General features: G+C 39.7%; 1 protein-coding gene across 17 annotated transcripts in view; it reads left to right on the top strand.

The window, feature by feature from the left end:
• Positions 1-14,639, top strand: part of LTBP1 (latent transforming growth factor beta binding protein 1) — a 432,121-nt gene that overhangs the window by 381,231 nt on the left and 36,251 nt on the right. For all 17 annotated transcript variants that reach the window (XM_067007826.1, XM_067007825.1, XM_067007830.1 and 14 more), the window contains one exon: positions 2,441-2,584. In XM_067007826.1, the coding sequence (XP_066863927.1) occupies positions 2,441-2,584 (144 nt within the window). The remainder of the gene's footprint in view (positions 1-2,440; positions 2,585-14,639) is intronic.

Raw genomic sequence — 14,639 nt, 5'->3', positions numbered from 1 at the left:
ATCTGCTAGCCACTAAATATTTTGACTTAATAGGTTATGTGGTCTGGCCCCCACTTAACCTTCTCAGCCTCACCACCTGCTTCCTCTCCATTTACGTTCCTGCAGCATAAAACTGCTTACGGTTGTTCACGTGACTGGGAAGTTATTAGGCTGTTGTTTGCTCCTTCTGCTGGGAATATCCTCCCGGCCTCCCCTTCCCGGAGCCTAGATCCATCCCACGCATTCCTCAAGCTGGAAGTTAGACGTCATCTCCTCCCAGATGCCATCCCTGCTCCACTTCTCCCTCCAGCTGAGCTGTGATCCCTTCTCCTGCTTCTGGAAAACCTTGAACAAATTCTATTATAGTACTTACAACCTTTTTTGCAATAATTTAATCATGTATGTAGTGCCTGCAGCTGCCTTTTCCAAGGCAATAGGCTCCGTGTGATTGAGAATTTTGTGTGTCTCTCTCCTTGCTGGGCCTAATGTTTGGCCTGTTGTAGGTGCTCAGTAAATGTTAACTGTTACCTAATGAGGTATCAGATGTCAAACCACTGACTCCACATAGCTCCTGGGCCCCTGGTTAATGTTCATTTCTAACCAGTCAGAGGAGCACACCAAACCCATGTTGATGCTTCATTTTGACCCATAAAATACCACCCTTGTAGAAGGAATATTTGTTATGTTAATGGACCCAACAAATATCGTTATATTTGTCTGTTTCTTCTCTCTTTGAAAAATGTTAACTGAACACCTCTTACATGTACCTCACCACTCTGGGTGTTCTATAGAGTTTAAGAGATGAATCCGCCCTCTGGGACCAGCCTTTGGCCACACTTTTCCCTCTGCTTGGACCCTGGCTGCCCACCCCTCTTATCTACGCATCCTTCAGGTAGAGCTTGGCTCCTATATCGCTTCCCTAACCCACCCCTGCACTTAAGGTCCACTGTGCTATGCTGTCATCATGCTCTGTACTTTTCATTCCCAGCACTTCTCCTGGCCTGTGTGATTATCTGATTAATTTCCCTGACTTGACAGGAAGCTCCCTGAAGGCAGGAGTTGGCCTGCCTGACTCATCATTGTCTCCCCAATCTGACCCATAGAAGTAAACTAGAAAATATTTTTTGATTGAATGTACGGTCTGGTAGGAGACATTTCAATAGCCTTGGAAATATTACAAGTTAGAAAGTAGAAAATTCCATTTGACAGTTACCTAAAATTGATAAATGCAAACTGGCAAATTTCTAAAGTCCATTTTTCTGGTCTAAATTATGACTGTCCAGGTTGATTAAATATACCAACTGTCTGCTTTACTTTGTCATAATATCTTTTCATAAGCAAAACTCAGCTCATTGGATTTATATCTGTTTATATACAAAGTGAAATGGAAAACTGAGGTAATTATCCAAACAAGTCAAGAGACATAAACTTTTTGTCCAATTAACTGGGAATAGCAGGTGAAAATAGTATTTTTTTCCTGAATGGTTTGGATAATTGCTCAAATTTTTAACTTTGTATAAACCATCTCAGAGTGTGCTCATGAAAACTGATGTTTGTACATGTTTAATCATGTTCAATGCCTAAAATACATGAGCATTTCAGATGCCAAGTCAGGTACTTTGTTTAACTGGACACTCATTAATAAAATTTCTCCAGAGGAGAATGGGTGAAAAGTAGTATTGGGCAAGGGCAAACATAAAATTAGCCTTTCTTTATGGTTATGTACTTAAATAAAATGGACTTACCTGTGAGTTTTTAGTGTTTTAATTAAGTATATTTAAGTACAAAAGAAAAATATCTGGCAAAATAGAAATTACACTGTGAACACCAACAGAATTTTTAAAGGCATCGTGAAATCACTGAAGAGTTACTAGACCAGTTTGTTTCCCATGAATGATTAATGTAGCCCAGTGACTACTTACAGGGGTTGTTCCTTCATTTCTCAAAGGGATACACAACCTGAATTCCGGTTGTTAAGTTATGGACATTTTGGCTGCTAGGAAACTATAGTTTTAGACATTTGAGTAGATTTAAAACCATTTCTAAGAATGCACTTAAAGAATTCTGCAGTTTCTGAAGGGCCAGTGCTGCTGATTTTCCTTGAATTAAGAACTGAGAGAGAAGTATCATATTATTTAAGACCTCATTATGTCAAAAAGTCAGGGAAGAGAAAGTTAAACAAAGTGTACATAACGATACTTGCAGTACAATTCCAAGTTGTCCCTTAAAGCCAGGATCGGCGTTTGGAAACTTTGCTTTGTGTTTTCATGGTCCTTTCACACAAACCAAAGCTTTGAGCCCTGCTCTGGGAGCCCCTTCCCCCAAATAGCTGAAGGGTTTGATTGCTCCCAGGGGGTCACCTTGTTTCCAGCAGACACCACTAGTCTTGGCACAGCTGGTAAAACAAAGAGCTGTCAGGAGTGAGGAACACGTCTGACTTACTCTGTGCTCCCTTTTCCAGATGTGAACGAATGTGAGCTGCTCAGTGGCGTGTGTGGTGAAGCCTTCTGTGAAAATGTAGAAGGGTCCTTCCTGTGTGTGTGCGTTGATGAAAACCAGGAGTACAGCCCGATGACTGGGCAGTGCCGCTCCCGGGCCTCGGCAGGTAAGTGACACTGTGTCGGGGCGGAGGGCTTCTCTCAGGGACCTGTACCTACACAGGTTTGGGCCAAACACTCTTGAGAGTGAGGAAGAAATAACCAAATATTTTGGCGCCGTGCTGTTTCTGGAAGCTTCCATTCTCTTTCCGAGCCTGCCTTATCAGTGGAGTTAGGATGTGGGTGATGACTGTTGGAGCTACATGGCCTCTAATGTGCTTTCCAACCCAGAGACGCCATGGGTAGGGTGAAGGATCCAAAATGGTGAGCACATTGGCTGGGCATTGCCTAAAACTCGGAACCGTCAGCCCAGGGTTTAATATGGCAACATCTCATTAAGTTGCATAATTCTTCTTTCTTGGCCCTTGGAGAAAAGTATTTTGACACTTCTCTAAATTGAAAGCAACATAAAGGCCCCTCAGGATCTACAAAGACTTCCTTCCACTTGGAATTCTTAAGGTGTTTTTTGGTTTTTTTTTCCCCCAGAATTTGGCCTAGAGAGTGGCTGTGATTGTGTTTGTTTAAAATTTGATTGAGGCTGTGTCATCATGGCACATATTGAAATGGAGGGCTGATGCTTTTCCAGATTAATCATCAACTTCCAGATCACTGTTTTAGTTTACGCCATGTGGCTAAAGCATGGTTGTATTTTGAGGGAAGCAGGAGACTAAATGGTCCTTTGAGACTCAAATAAAATGAAACATAGACTGTGTTACTGCCTTGCTCAATCCCGGTTGATTTTATCTATGCTTCTAAGAAAGCTTTCGCTCTTCCTCAATAGGGTACACTTGTTCTGTGTGAGATAATTATCTTTGCAAGCAGTAGGGAATAAAATATAACAATATTTTCATCCACACACATTTTCTTCTCAATGATTAAATATAGAAAGGTGATGGGTGCAGAATTAAATGTATGGACAGTAATTCAAAAACCTATGATGGGAAAGAGAGTGTTTCTGGAGGGAAGGGTTGCTCTTCCTTCAGTGACCACCCCTGCAACTCATGAGCCATAAAGAAAAGACTTTTCATTTTAGCTCTACTTGTAATAGAAAAAAACAAACCAAAAATCAAAAACCTGGCTGGTCAATAACAGGACTGGTGCCTTTTTCTTATTTGTCTTTGGTTCTATAGAGTAGCACCTTCCCCGTAGTATTATTCTGACTGGAATAATTCACATATAATATTGTATAGTCATTAAGTCATCTATATGAAGGTTAGGTAGTCATGATAGATGCATGTTGTACAATGTCAAGTGAAAAAAAAGATACTCCAGTGATCACAGTCTGCGGAGGGAGGGAAGGATAGAAGATGTAAAAAGATAATTATTAGAATTAATGGAAATTTTAGTTTTTTCCTTTATTTTCCAAACTTTTAATAATACTTTAAACTGGAATGACCAGGGTTCTGGTCTGCTATTTTCTGGCTATGTAAGCTTGGGCATATCGTTCAACATCCGTGAGTTTCAATTTTCTTGCCTGTAAAAGAAAGGTTATATTTACCTCACAGAGTTTTATGCTTTTTTAAAAATTATATACATAAAAGCCATTTGTTAATAACTAAGTACTATATGAGGTATTAAAATGAATTATTAAAATCCAAACACATAAGGGTTATCTATTTCTCTTCCTTTTGTGATCTCTTCTGAGATGGTGGGTTTTTTAAACTATAAATACAGTTTTGCTGGAATGTTTTAGTAATGTCAAGAAGTGGTTTGTTCAGTTCACATAGCTTCAATTAAGGTACATGTCTGGGATCCTAAAGTTTGCTCGTGTCTTTTGTAGAGATTAATAATGCTTTAATAGGATCATGAGATGATCTGAACCATTTTTGATGAACTGGATTAGCTCACTGTAAACTACTTCTTAAAACGTTACAGTGACTCTTTTTGTAAGCCTTGTTCCTCGTCTTCTATTTTTTAAGTTCTTCCACAACCAAGTCCTTAACACCTGCTTTGCCTTTTTGCTCTCTTTATCTCCTTGTTCTCTCATTGACTCTTTCTGGAAAGTTCTTCCACTCAGAGTTCACTAAGTACTCTCCTGCTTTTGCAAAGAACAGCATTTTGAATACTCAACTTCATAAAGCTTGTCTGCCAGTGAATACATAGTTTCTCTTTCCACTTGACATTATATCTGATCCTTTAATAGCTTCTTGCTTATTTTCTCCATAGTTCTCTGGCTTCTGCCAAATATTGTACATACTCAGTCATTTTATTGGTCCATGTCAGTATAATCTGCCTTAGTAACTGGATAAGCTTATTAATTTGTATAGTTCCTGGCAATTCTGACTTCTACCATACCTCAATTTGTAGGGCTTTTGGCAAATTTGAACTGATTGTATGGAGTCTTAAGATTGTCTATGATAACATCTTCATTTTAGCAATTCTCTATCCTGAGAGATAGATCAGCTATAAACTGCAGCAGCAGTTTCCCCTCCCTGACTTCATCAGACTTCATCATAGCTCATTTGTTTGAAAAAGGTGATTAAAACTGGAAATCATAAAAAAAGATAATACATCTTTTAAATATTTAAGTTTTAACTTAAAGCATGTAATGTACATTTATTCCCCAGTCTCCGAAGAAGAGCCGAGGTCTGTCTTCGAGTAGAAATCCATTTGCATTCTGTGTGAGCTTGTCTTGCATAAACCGTATCTATTATGCATTATCTACACTGCCCACTATAAAGGGAGTAAGAATTTAAAAGCCTTTGCTGAGCAAATAAGTGCAAAGTCACTTTAGGTTTTCTTTTTTTTTTTTTTTTTTAATTTTCTGCAGTTGTATTATCCATTCCTAGTTTGGTAACTTTTTTTTTCTTTTTTACTTTTTTTAACCGTAGTCTTTCTAACGGTTTAACTTGTTCTAGAAACACCTCTTCTACTCATTTATATTTTATTGGTTTATATACTATTTAATTATGTAATTACAATAATCAATACATTGGCACAGAGTGTTTGAGAATGAACATAGCTGAGTCTCTGTTGGCATACCGCTCAACACGTCAGTACAGAAGTGTGCTGACCCACCTGCGAACAGCCAGCTGGCTGTGAGCCTTCCACATGCTTGTGGGCATTAGCAAGGATGTTTTTCAGAGGCCAGGAGAACGTTAGTTCATCTAACAAGGTGGTTAAATGGAGGCTAGTTAAAAGTTTGTATCATACTCCGGTCAAAGAATCTGCTGTTGCACTTCCCTGGTGGCTCAGTGGTTGAGAGTCCGCCTGCCGATGCTGGGGACACGGGTTCGTGCCCCGGTCCGGGAAGATCCCACGTGCCGCGGAGCGGCTGGGCCCGTGAGCCGTGGCCGCTGGGCCTGCACGTCCAGAGCCTGTGCTCCGCAACGGGAGAGGCCACGTCAGTGAGAAGCCCGCGTACCGAAAAAAAAAAAAAAAAAAAGCTGCTGTTAACACAGAACAAAATATTTTGTACCAAATTTAAGTTAATGTTTTTATCAAGATAGGATTCAAAAAAAAAAAAAAAAGATAGGATTCAAATTAATTTCATTATATACATGATAGACTAACAGCTTAGATCTCATCCCTCCTGGAAGGTAATTAGGAAAAGAAAGATACATTTGCTTTCTAGGCTGTAATATTTTTCCTCGGCTTTAAAATTTCCCTAGGGCAACAGACATTCCAACAAGGAGCAGTAGCGTCATCATCTGAAGTGATGTCTTACTGAGGACAGAACTGGGGCTGGATGCCAGCAAGGCAGATTTCAGATCAATATGCAGAAGAACTTTCCAATAGCTAGAGATAGTCAGCCCATAACTGTCTTATGAAACCGTGGGTGTTTCCTTAGAGGTGTCCAAGAACAGGTGAGATACTCACTGGCTGGCAGAAGGGCTCCTACGTCCAGCATGACATTGTCCCAGGTGACCTTGAAGGTACTTTTGAACTTTAATGTCCTAAGATTTTTATTTCTAAAATACTTCTTGGCTCCCACCTAATTTTTTAGGTCTGGTCTAATGTTTTCATTGCCTGGGCCTTTGGCCACTAATTTACATTTGCTATACATTGCGTAAAAAGCGCCTGAAACAGAAATAACTAAAAGTGTCCATATCAGACCACTCATCACCTGTAAGAGGGTATGGCTATGAAATATAGCCTGATGCTTTTATTTCCTCAGTGCCTGTGATAATTACTCGATAAAAACTTTATGTCCTTGGGCACTCTAAGGGAAGCAGTAAATATTTAGCGTTGGCAACCGCAGCCTTCAAGCCTTACACACAAAATGCTGTTCTCTGTCTTGACTGGTGCACAGAGGAGACTCTGTGGTGGGAACTGAATTTTATTTTTAAAACAGAAGGTATAATGAAAAGAACACAAAGATATATATTATAATTAATGCAGGTGTGCCTTGCTTTAAGAAAACAAAGTAAACAAGATTAGAAATTATAAAACATGTAAATCGGCCTGATTATTTGCATTGTGTAATAATTGTTCTTCACTTTAAGACAAGCAAATAAACAAGCTTAGAAATTAAAGACCTGTAAATAAACAAGATCAGAAATTAAAGATCTATAAATAAACAAGATCAGAAATTACAGATTATTTGTAGTATAAAATAATTGTTCTTCACACAATTCATGATAGGGTTTCCTTAAATATCAGTTTTCTCTAATATATTTGAGAGCTTATTCTCACATTGCAAGCTAAGTCCTAGACTTCTACATCTAGAAAACACCCTAGTGTTTTTCCAGCCCAGCAACTTTATTTCCAGGTAAGGAAGCTGAGGCCCAGAGATAAGTTCTAAATGTTGTACGTAGGGCCATATTGCTAATGACCAGTAGAACTGGCCCAGGAACCCGACTCCTGGGTCTTTCCCCTTAATTCTACTTCTCAAGGCTGAGGACCCCATGACAGCACATTCTTCTAAAAATTGGCTTCCTTTTCACTTTCTTGGTTTTGTTCTCGTTATTGAAAACAATGCATATTCTTAGAAAATTGGCAAATACAAAAATATATCCAAAAAGAAAATCCCCTGCTGTGTTACCGTCCAGGGATAATCGCTGTGACCATGCTGACCTCCACGTTCTTGGAAGGGGCGTCCCTACCTCCACTGAACTGTCTCCCAGTTGATGCTCAACGCACTGAGATCGGGCCCTCAGACCCTTCATCCGGGTGAAACTCTTGCCTCTTGTGACAGTGGTTTCTGATCTTCCCTCCCCCTTTCCCTTTTCTTGATTTCAGGACATTACTCTTTCCTGTATCCTCCTACCTCTTGCACTGGTCTTTTTCTGTCTCATCCTTGACTCTTTCTTTCGCTATTCCTTTAATAATAACGTCCCAGAGAGTTGCATGGTTAGCCCTCTTTTTACTCTGTATTCTTCTCCTGGGATATTTTATCCTCTTCTCTGAGTCAACTTACTTGGAGTGTTACTTACTTGGTGTGGATGACCAAGTGAATATCTGTGTCTCTCCACCTCTCTCGAGTGCCACACTCCTATTTCCAGCTGCCTATTACTGGACCTTCCTCCCAGGGTGTCTTGGAAGCATCTCTGCCTAAAATTATCCAAAAGCAAATTAATTGCCATTCCCTCTCCAACCCGTTACTCTCCCTGTGTACCCTCATTAATTGCCAAACAGCCATACTATATAGATCCTGAAGTCATACTTTACTTTTTCTCTCCATCCATCCAAGCCATCATAACATTCTGCTATCTCTACCTCAACAGTATCCTTCAAATCTCTCTGCTCCTCTGCTCCCACTGCCCTGGGCCAGTCCTTCAGCCTATCTTCCCTGGACGGTGGCACTTGCCTCCTGACGTCTCACCCTGCCTCTCCCCTCAGTTCCTGTTCCACATTGCCGCCAGTTCACATTTTTTTGAAACATACATCTGGTTTTAAAACTTTCAGCTGCTTATTCCTGCCTCCATCATGAAGTCCAAATCCATCAGCAGGGTAACAGGACCCTTTACGCTCAGTCATTCATTCGTCTTTGTATTGTCTGTCACCCAGCTCACTGCTAGGCATCGTGCCTGACCTACAGCAGACACTGTAGCCTATTGTGTAATAGGCTCCTCCGCATTCGAGAATGTGTTCCTTCTCTATCCCATCATCTCATTCCCAGCTCGTTCTGCAGAGTAAGAATTATTCATTTTATCAAAGGTATCATGGACCACACTTAAGTGATCTAGTCACACTTCTAGGTAGAGGGGACAGTACCCCTATGTGCTTTGGTTAAATTACAAGTAGAGCAAAAAAAAAAAAAAAAAAGCAGGTCCTTGCTATCAGGGGACACTGTGCAAATCATCCTCGTGGTTCTGACAATTGAACCTAAACAGCATGCTTGTTCTCTTTTCCTGGAGAGGTCCACTACAGGTTTTGTGTATGTACATATTTTTTTAAAGGCATGAGACCACATATAATATCACTCAACCATTATATTTGGCACAGTGGGTTTTTTTTAATGTGTTTAGGTAACCTGTAAAATAAATTAACTTTGGAAGAATTTTTTTTTTTAATTTTTATTTATTTATTTATTTTTGGCTGCGTGGGGTCTTCGTTGCCGTACGCGGGCTTTCTCAAGTTGCAGCGAGCCGGGACTACTCTTCGTTGCGGTGAACAGGCTTCTCCTTGCGGTGGCTTCTCTTTGTTGCGGAGCACGGGCCCTAGGCGTACAGGCTTCAGTCGTTGTGGTTTGCAGGCTCCAGAGTGCAGGCTCAGTAGTTGTGGCTCATGGGCTTAGTTGCTCCCCGGCACATGGGATCTTCCTGGACCCGGCCTCGAACCCGTGTCCCCTGCACTGGCAGGCAGATTCTTAACCACAGCACCACCAGGGAAGCTCGGAAGAATTTTTTTTTTAAATAATTTCTGATTGGAAAAAAAAAGACCTTTGGTAGGAAAAAAATTCAAGACAGTGAAACCACAGTATTTAGAATGCAAACATTGTAAAATGCCATAAAACTCCTGAGGTCTTATTGTGTATTTGTAATGGATCTATACCATAAATGTAGCTAAGGCTGAGGAAAATATGCTCATTTATTACTTAAAAAAAAAAAAGTCAGGTTTCTTCCCACCTTCAAAAACAAGAGTGAGAAGAGTTTACTACCAAATGGTGCTTTTATTTTCATGAAGTTTTATGCTTGCTGTGTATAGTATCTAAAATGAGTTTTTAGGGCTTCCCTGGTGGCACAGTGGTTGAGAATCCGCCTGCCGAGGCAGGGGACACGGGTTCGTGCCCCGGTCCGGGAAGATCCCACATGCCGCGGAGCGGCTGGGCCCGTGAGCCATGGCCACTGAGCCTGCACGTCCAGAGTCTGTGCTCCGCGACGGGAGAGGCCCCAACAGTGAGAGGCCCGCATACCACACAAAAAAATAAAATAAAAATAAAATAAAATGAGTTTTTAATAAAGAGGTGTTGATATTTGAGTGAACTGACATATCAGTTAAGTAAACCATGTACATAAACCATTTTATCCTCTTAATACAAGAGACACCCACACTGTTGCATTAGAAATGCATTTTGTATCCTAGAATTCACTACCAATAAGGCCTGGAGAGGAATGGTTTGTACAGTTCCTTTTAAACGTTTCTAGACATTTTACATGTCGCTGCAGATGTGGCTTTATTCTTGAAGTCGTCCTCACAGGGCCTCGCCATGCACACGTGCAGGTGTTGTGACAGCTCTCATGCTGCTGTGACGTCATCTCCTTTCTGTCTGTGCTGCCTGTGGCACCTCATCCCAGTATGTGTCTCCCGGTTTTCTTTCTCCAGGGCGCTTTATTCTGCCTTCAGGAGTCTCTTCTTTCAGCCAGATCTGCCCGCTTTTCTTCTGACTTCTCTAATAATATTTCTATCATTGAGACTTTCACTTCTCACCGTCTCCTCAGCCTGTTCCTATCCCAGGCTCCCTCCTCCCAGTGTCTTCTAACTTCTTCACCAGAAAAAGCAAAATCAAAAATATCCTCCATTCCACCTGGCAAGGCTGAGGCGACTCTCTTCCAATAGAGACTGGCATTGTCCTCTGCCTCAGCACCTAAGTCACAAACACACCTATCACTTGTTCACATGTTAATGCATCCCTGCCCTGTTCTCTTGTTCTCAAAATCAGTTCTGTGACTCCTTCTACAGACCACTTCTCCCCTTGCCTGCTCTACCCACACAGACCTAAGGACAGTTGTACTTTTTACTCCTCCTCACCTCTGTCACACCTTACTTTCTAGCCAATTTTTTTTTAAGTTTATTTTTCAAGAACTTGACTCAAAATGTCAGCTCCTCCAGGCAGCCTTCCAGGATTGCCTTGCCCCCTGACCCTTTACAGTGTGGCTTACACACCCAGCTTGCTTTCCTTGCAGTGTCATGCCTGACCACCTGATTGACCTCTTTAAGGATAGGCACTGTGTGGAAGAATCTGCTTTGAAAGTATTTTTGCTCTTGTACTTCACTTTCTAAACTTTATTTTGACTTCTTCCACGTCTTTTACTATCTGAAGTTACCACCTTCCTACGATCTTCCTTTTTATTTGCATCCCTTCATGTCCAGTCCATTCCTATTGACAGTGCTTATTTTCTGAAACTCACCAATGGCTTTCTTTTAAATTCCACTTAAAACACACACACGCTTCTCATCTTCCAAGTCTTTGAATGAGAAAACTAGGGGGAAAGATGAATTTCCAAGTTCTTTTTTACTCCCTTTGGATTATTACACTGGAATGCTTTTTCTCATAAAAGTATGAGTTGGTATAAAACATTAGTGCCTGTGGTGATTTTTAAAATAAAGAGAATAAAGCTTCCTGAGTAATCCTATTCAAAGTCATTTGCTGAACATTATTACAGACCCAGACTTTTATAAATTGATATCTTTTTCAGGACTAGAGCAGGTGTTTCATTTGGCGTCATTGTTTACTCACACGTATTTGTGATATGACTCTTGGGTCACTGTCATCATCCCGTCTCAGAAGGATATGGAGGGGATTGGCATCTGAAGGCCTTCAGAAAATATTGCAAATGGAAAGTGAAAGCAAAGGCAAGGACCCATTTAGAATGTTTGTGTCCACTCTAACCAAAGAAATGTTCCAGATCTCCCCACTCCAACAGCAAACCTAAGATTAGACATATTTAGGGAAAGACTAAAGCAGGAAATAATCCTGTAAGTGCACACCCACTTCTTCTTCTTTCTGACGGAAGCAAGAGAGAAGAGCTTCTAGAAAGGGCAGTTCACCCGTGGTACCTACTGCTCAAACCCTCTCTTTAATATGCAGAGCAAGGGAAGAGGGTCACGCTGTATGCTGCTTTGTCACTGAACTCTACATCAGCAGGATTATCTGCTGCCCCCTGGGCAAAGGCAAAACAAAACAAACTCATGCTCGCTGAAATGCTAAGAAGCTGAGCCCCATAGAAGAGGTTTAGGGAAAGCATTAGGCACTGGACATTGGACCCAACCTAAATGTTCTCCTCCAAAAAGTGAGGATGCTCTACAACCTGCGCCGTGTAGCTCATGGAGTTACTCTGTGTATCACATGAAAAGGCATCTGTGAAAGTTTCTTCAAAAACCGCACACACGAGAGGTCCAGAAACTCATTTCTTATCACCAGCCATACATACCCCTGGGATTAAAATATACACATTGCTTTTTATACACAGATGTTAAGCTAACCTCTTAATACATTTTGAAAAATCAAATCTGAAAATACTGGAGGTGAAGTAATATATTTCCTAGAAGTATATGGCATGAGTATGAAGTATGGCTAACCTTATTAATAAAATCTTTCCGAAAAATAGAATTCATTCTTTTCTGAGCTTGGCACCTTCTATAACTTTTGATTTGATCTTTTAAATTATTTTGTGATAGAAAAATTCCTCCCCTAGTGACAAGTGACATAAACTCATAGAGATTTTTTAAAGAAATCACATTACATGTCTTTACTGATTAGAATGTTCCCGCTGTGGAAAAATGCTCTAGGCAGTTAATTATTTAAAGGTTAAGAAGATAAGAAAATTGTAGCTTTTCACAGAATGACCTCTGTGGACCAGTTTTTTTAAAAGGAATTTGCATCTCTTTCCAAACACGGATGAGGGCCTGACTAACCCTCAATTTCAGCTGTGTAAACATTGAAGCTTCAAACTGCTTGGAAAGAAAATAAGAGCAAAACTTGTAATAACCAATGTAAAACCTGAATAATACAGTGATATTGATTATTTCCCTTATGCAGTCACCTTTGAGTTTCCTTCCAAAGAAAAAAGAAAAAAACTATTTTATTTCTGTGAGTATAAAAAAACATAGTAGAAATAGTGTTTAAATGTATATGAAGTTTTTGACTAAGAAGCCTGTGGTCTCTAATTACCTATGAATATATAGCAGCCTTCATTGAAGTGTTACTGTACAATGTTTCCATATTGTAATAAAAACTGACATATCTACAACTTTGTACAAAGAGAAAAACAATTATTGAGCACTTTTAACGTAGAGTGTAAACCTGATTGGCAAAACTCTAGTTGTGTTGCTGACTTGATTTATATTTCTAAATGCATTCATTAATAACTAACTGTGTTTTAGGCAAACTCAATAAAATGAGTGCAATTGTCCATAGTAATAGTCTGTCAGTTTATTCACACATATTGGGAGAAAGTTTATAAAATTTTTACAGGGTTCATGATTGATTTCATATTAATTTAAAATACCTACCCTTAATTTTCCTCAGTAATACCCTGTGCAAGAGCTTGGAGCCCCTCCTGAAGGGAATGAACTGGTGATGGTGATCCATTCCATGAAAGCAGGCAAAGCACATGTCTGTCCCCTGTAAACTTGAAAAGCTAGTTGAGACGAGGGATGTGGCAGGTTTTATCCAATTTCACACACAAGGAAATGATTTAAAACCACTTCATAAACTGCATAGAAATCTGCATTTCAGTTTTTTCCTGGACACTTATTCTAGGTTTGAATTTGTCATCAGCTATTAAGACTAAGTTAGAGTCCAAGCTGAATTGTCAAAGGTAGAAATAATCTGAGAATTAGCCAGAGTCAAGGGTGAGAGGGATCCTTTACATTCTCATTGATATTCTGCATTCTGTGAGTAATATATACGTCGAAGCTTTGCTTGCTTGCTTTTACTGCCATAAGGGGAAAGAAGGGGCAGGAGCTCTTCTGATAGAATTTTATGAACTTACATTTTAAGAACACCTTTGTTATGTGACATATTAATCAGGTTTCCGCAGTCAGTTTGACCCTGCCAAAGTAAATATATAGGAAACTATTATGAAAATAAATCATTAAACTTTCCTCATAGTATAATGATCTGCCAACTTTTTTTTAAAAGGTAGGTATTGAGATTAAAGTCTTATCCTTACTGGCAAGTGTTATCCCCTTGTCCCTATAGTTTCTTTGGGTTAAGAATCTGTAGATAGCAGTTCTAATGAAAATATTTCATTAGTATTAATCTAAGTAATTGTGACGGCAGTAGTCAGTTTATCTGACATAGCATAAAATTAAAATAAGAAATTCTAATTGGATCATAGGCAGTAATTTGAACTCTATAGCATTTAGTAGGGAAGAGGGTTTTTTTAAATCATTTTTTAAAAGCACAAACTTGTTTGTAGACTTCAAATCTGATGGAATTAAATCATTTTTAGTATTAACTGAAAGTAGGTGGAGTTGTTCTTATCATTTGTATTCTATCATATCACCTTGACTTTTATAACAGAGGGTTAAACAGACTCTGTTGGAATATATCAGTATATTCTTTAGGACACACTTGAGCTGGAACTAGAACCCAGCCTTCAAATTCTACCCTGAGGCTTAGCTGGCTCTTATTGTTTCATTCAGAATCGTATATTTCAGCACTATAAGTAGATTTCTAGTAATGAACGGTTTTTTTTTAATAGACTCAGGTTACCGCAGTGTTTTTCTATTTGTCTTCTGCTTTGTACTGTTTAGAAAATTTGGGGGGGCATGGTTATCTCAATAACCATCTAAGGGTTAAATATTGTGTGGCCCCATATCTCTGGTCCAGTGTTGGGGAATATTTTCATTGATTTACGTAGGTGTTCTAGCTCAGTAAAGAATGACCCTATGTTTGGCGAGAAAGCAGATATGGAACTGTACTCGCAGGCAAATTTACAGGAGTAAAGTAAT

This window comes from Kogia breviceps, chromosome 11 (assembly GCF_026419965.1).
Source record: "Kogia breviceps isolate mKogBre1 chromosome 11, mKogBre1 haplotype 1, whole genome shotgun sequence".
In the NCBI taxonomy this organism is placed as follows: Eukaryota; Metazoa; Chordata; class Mammalia; order Artiodactyla; family Physeteridae; genus Kogia; species Kogia breviceps.
The sequence above is the reverse complement of the archived record's forward strand: the minus strand, read 5'-3'. Positions and strand labels throughout refer to the sequence as shown.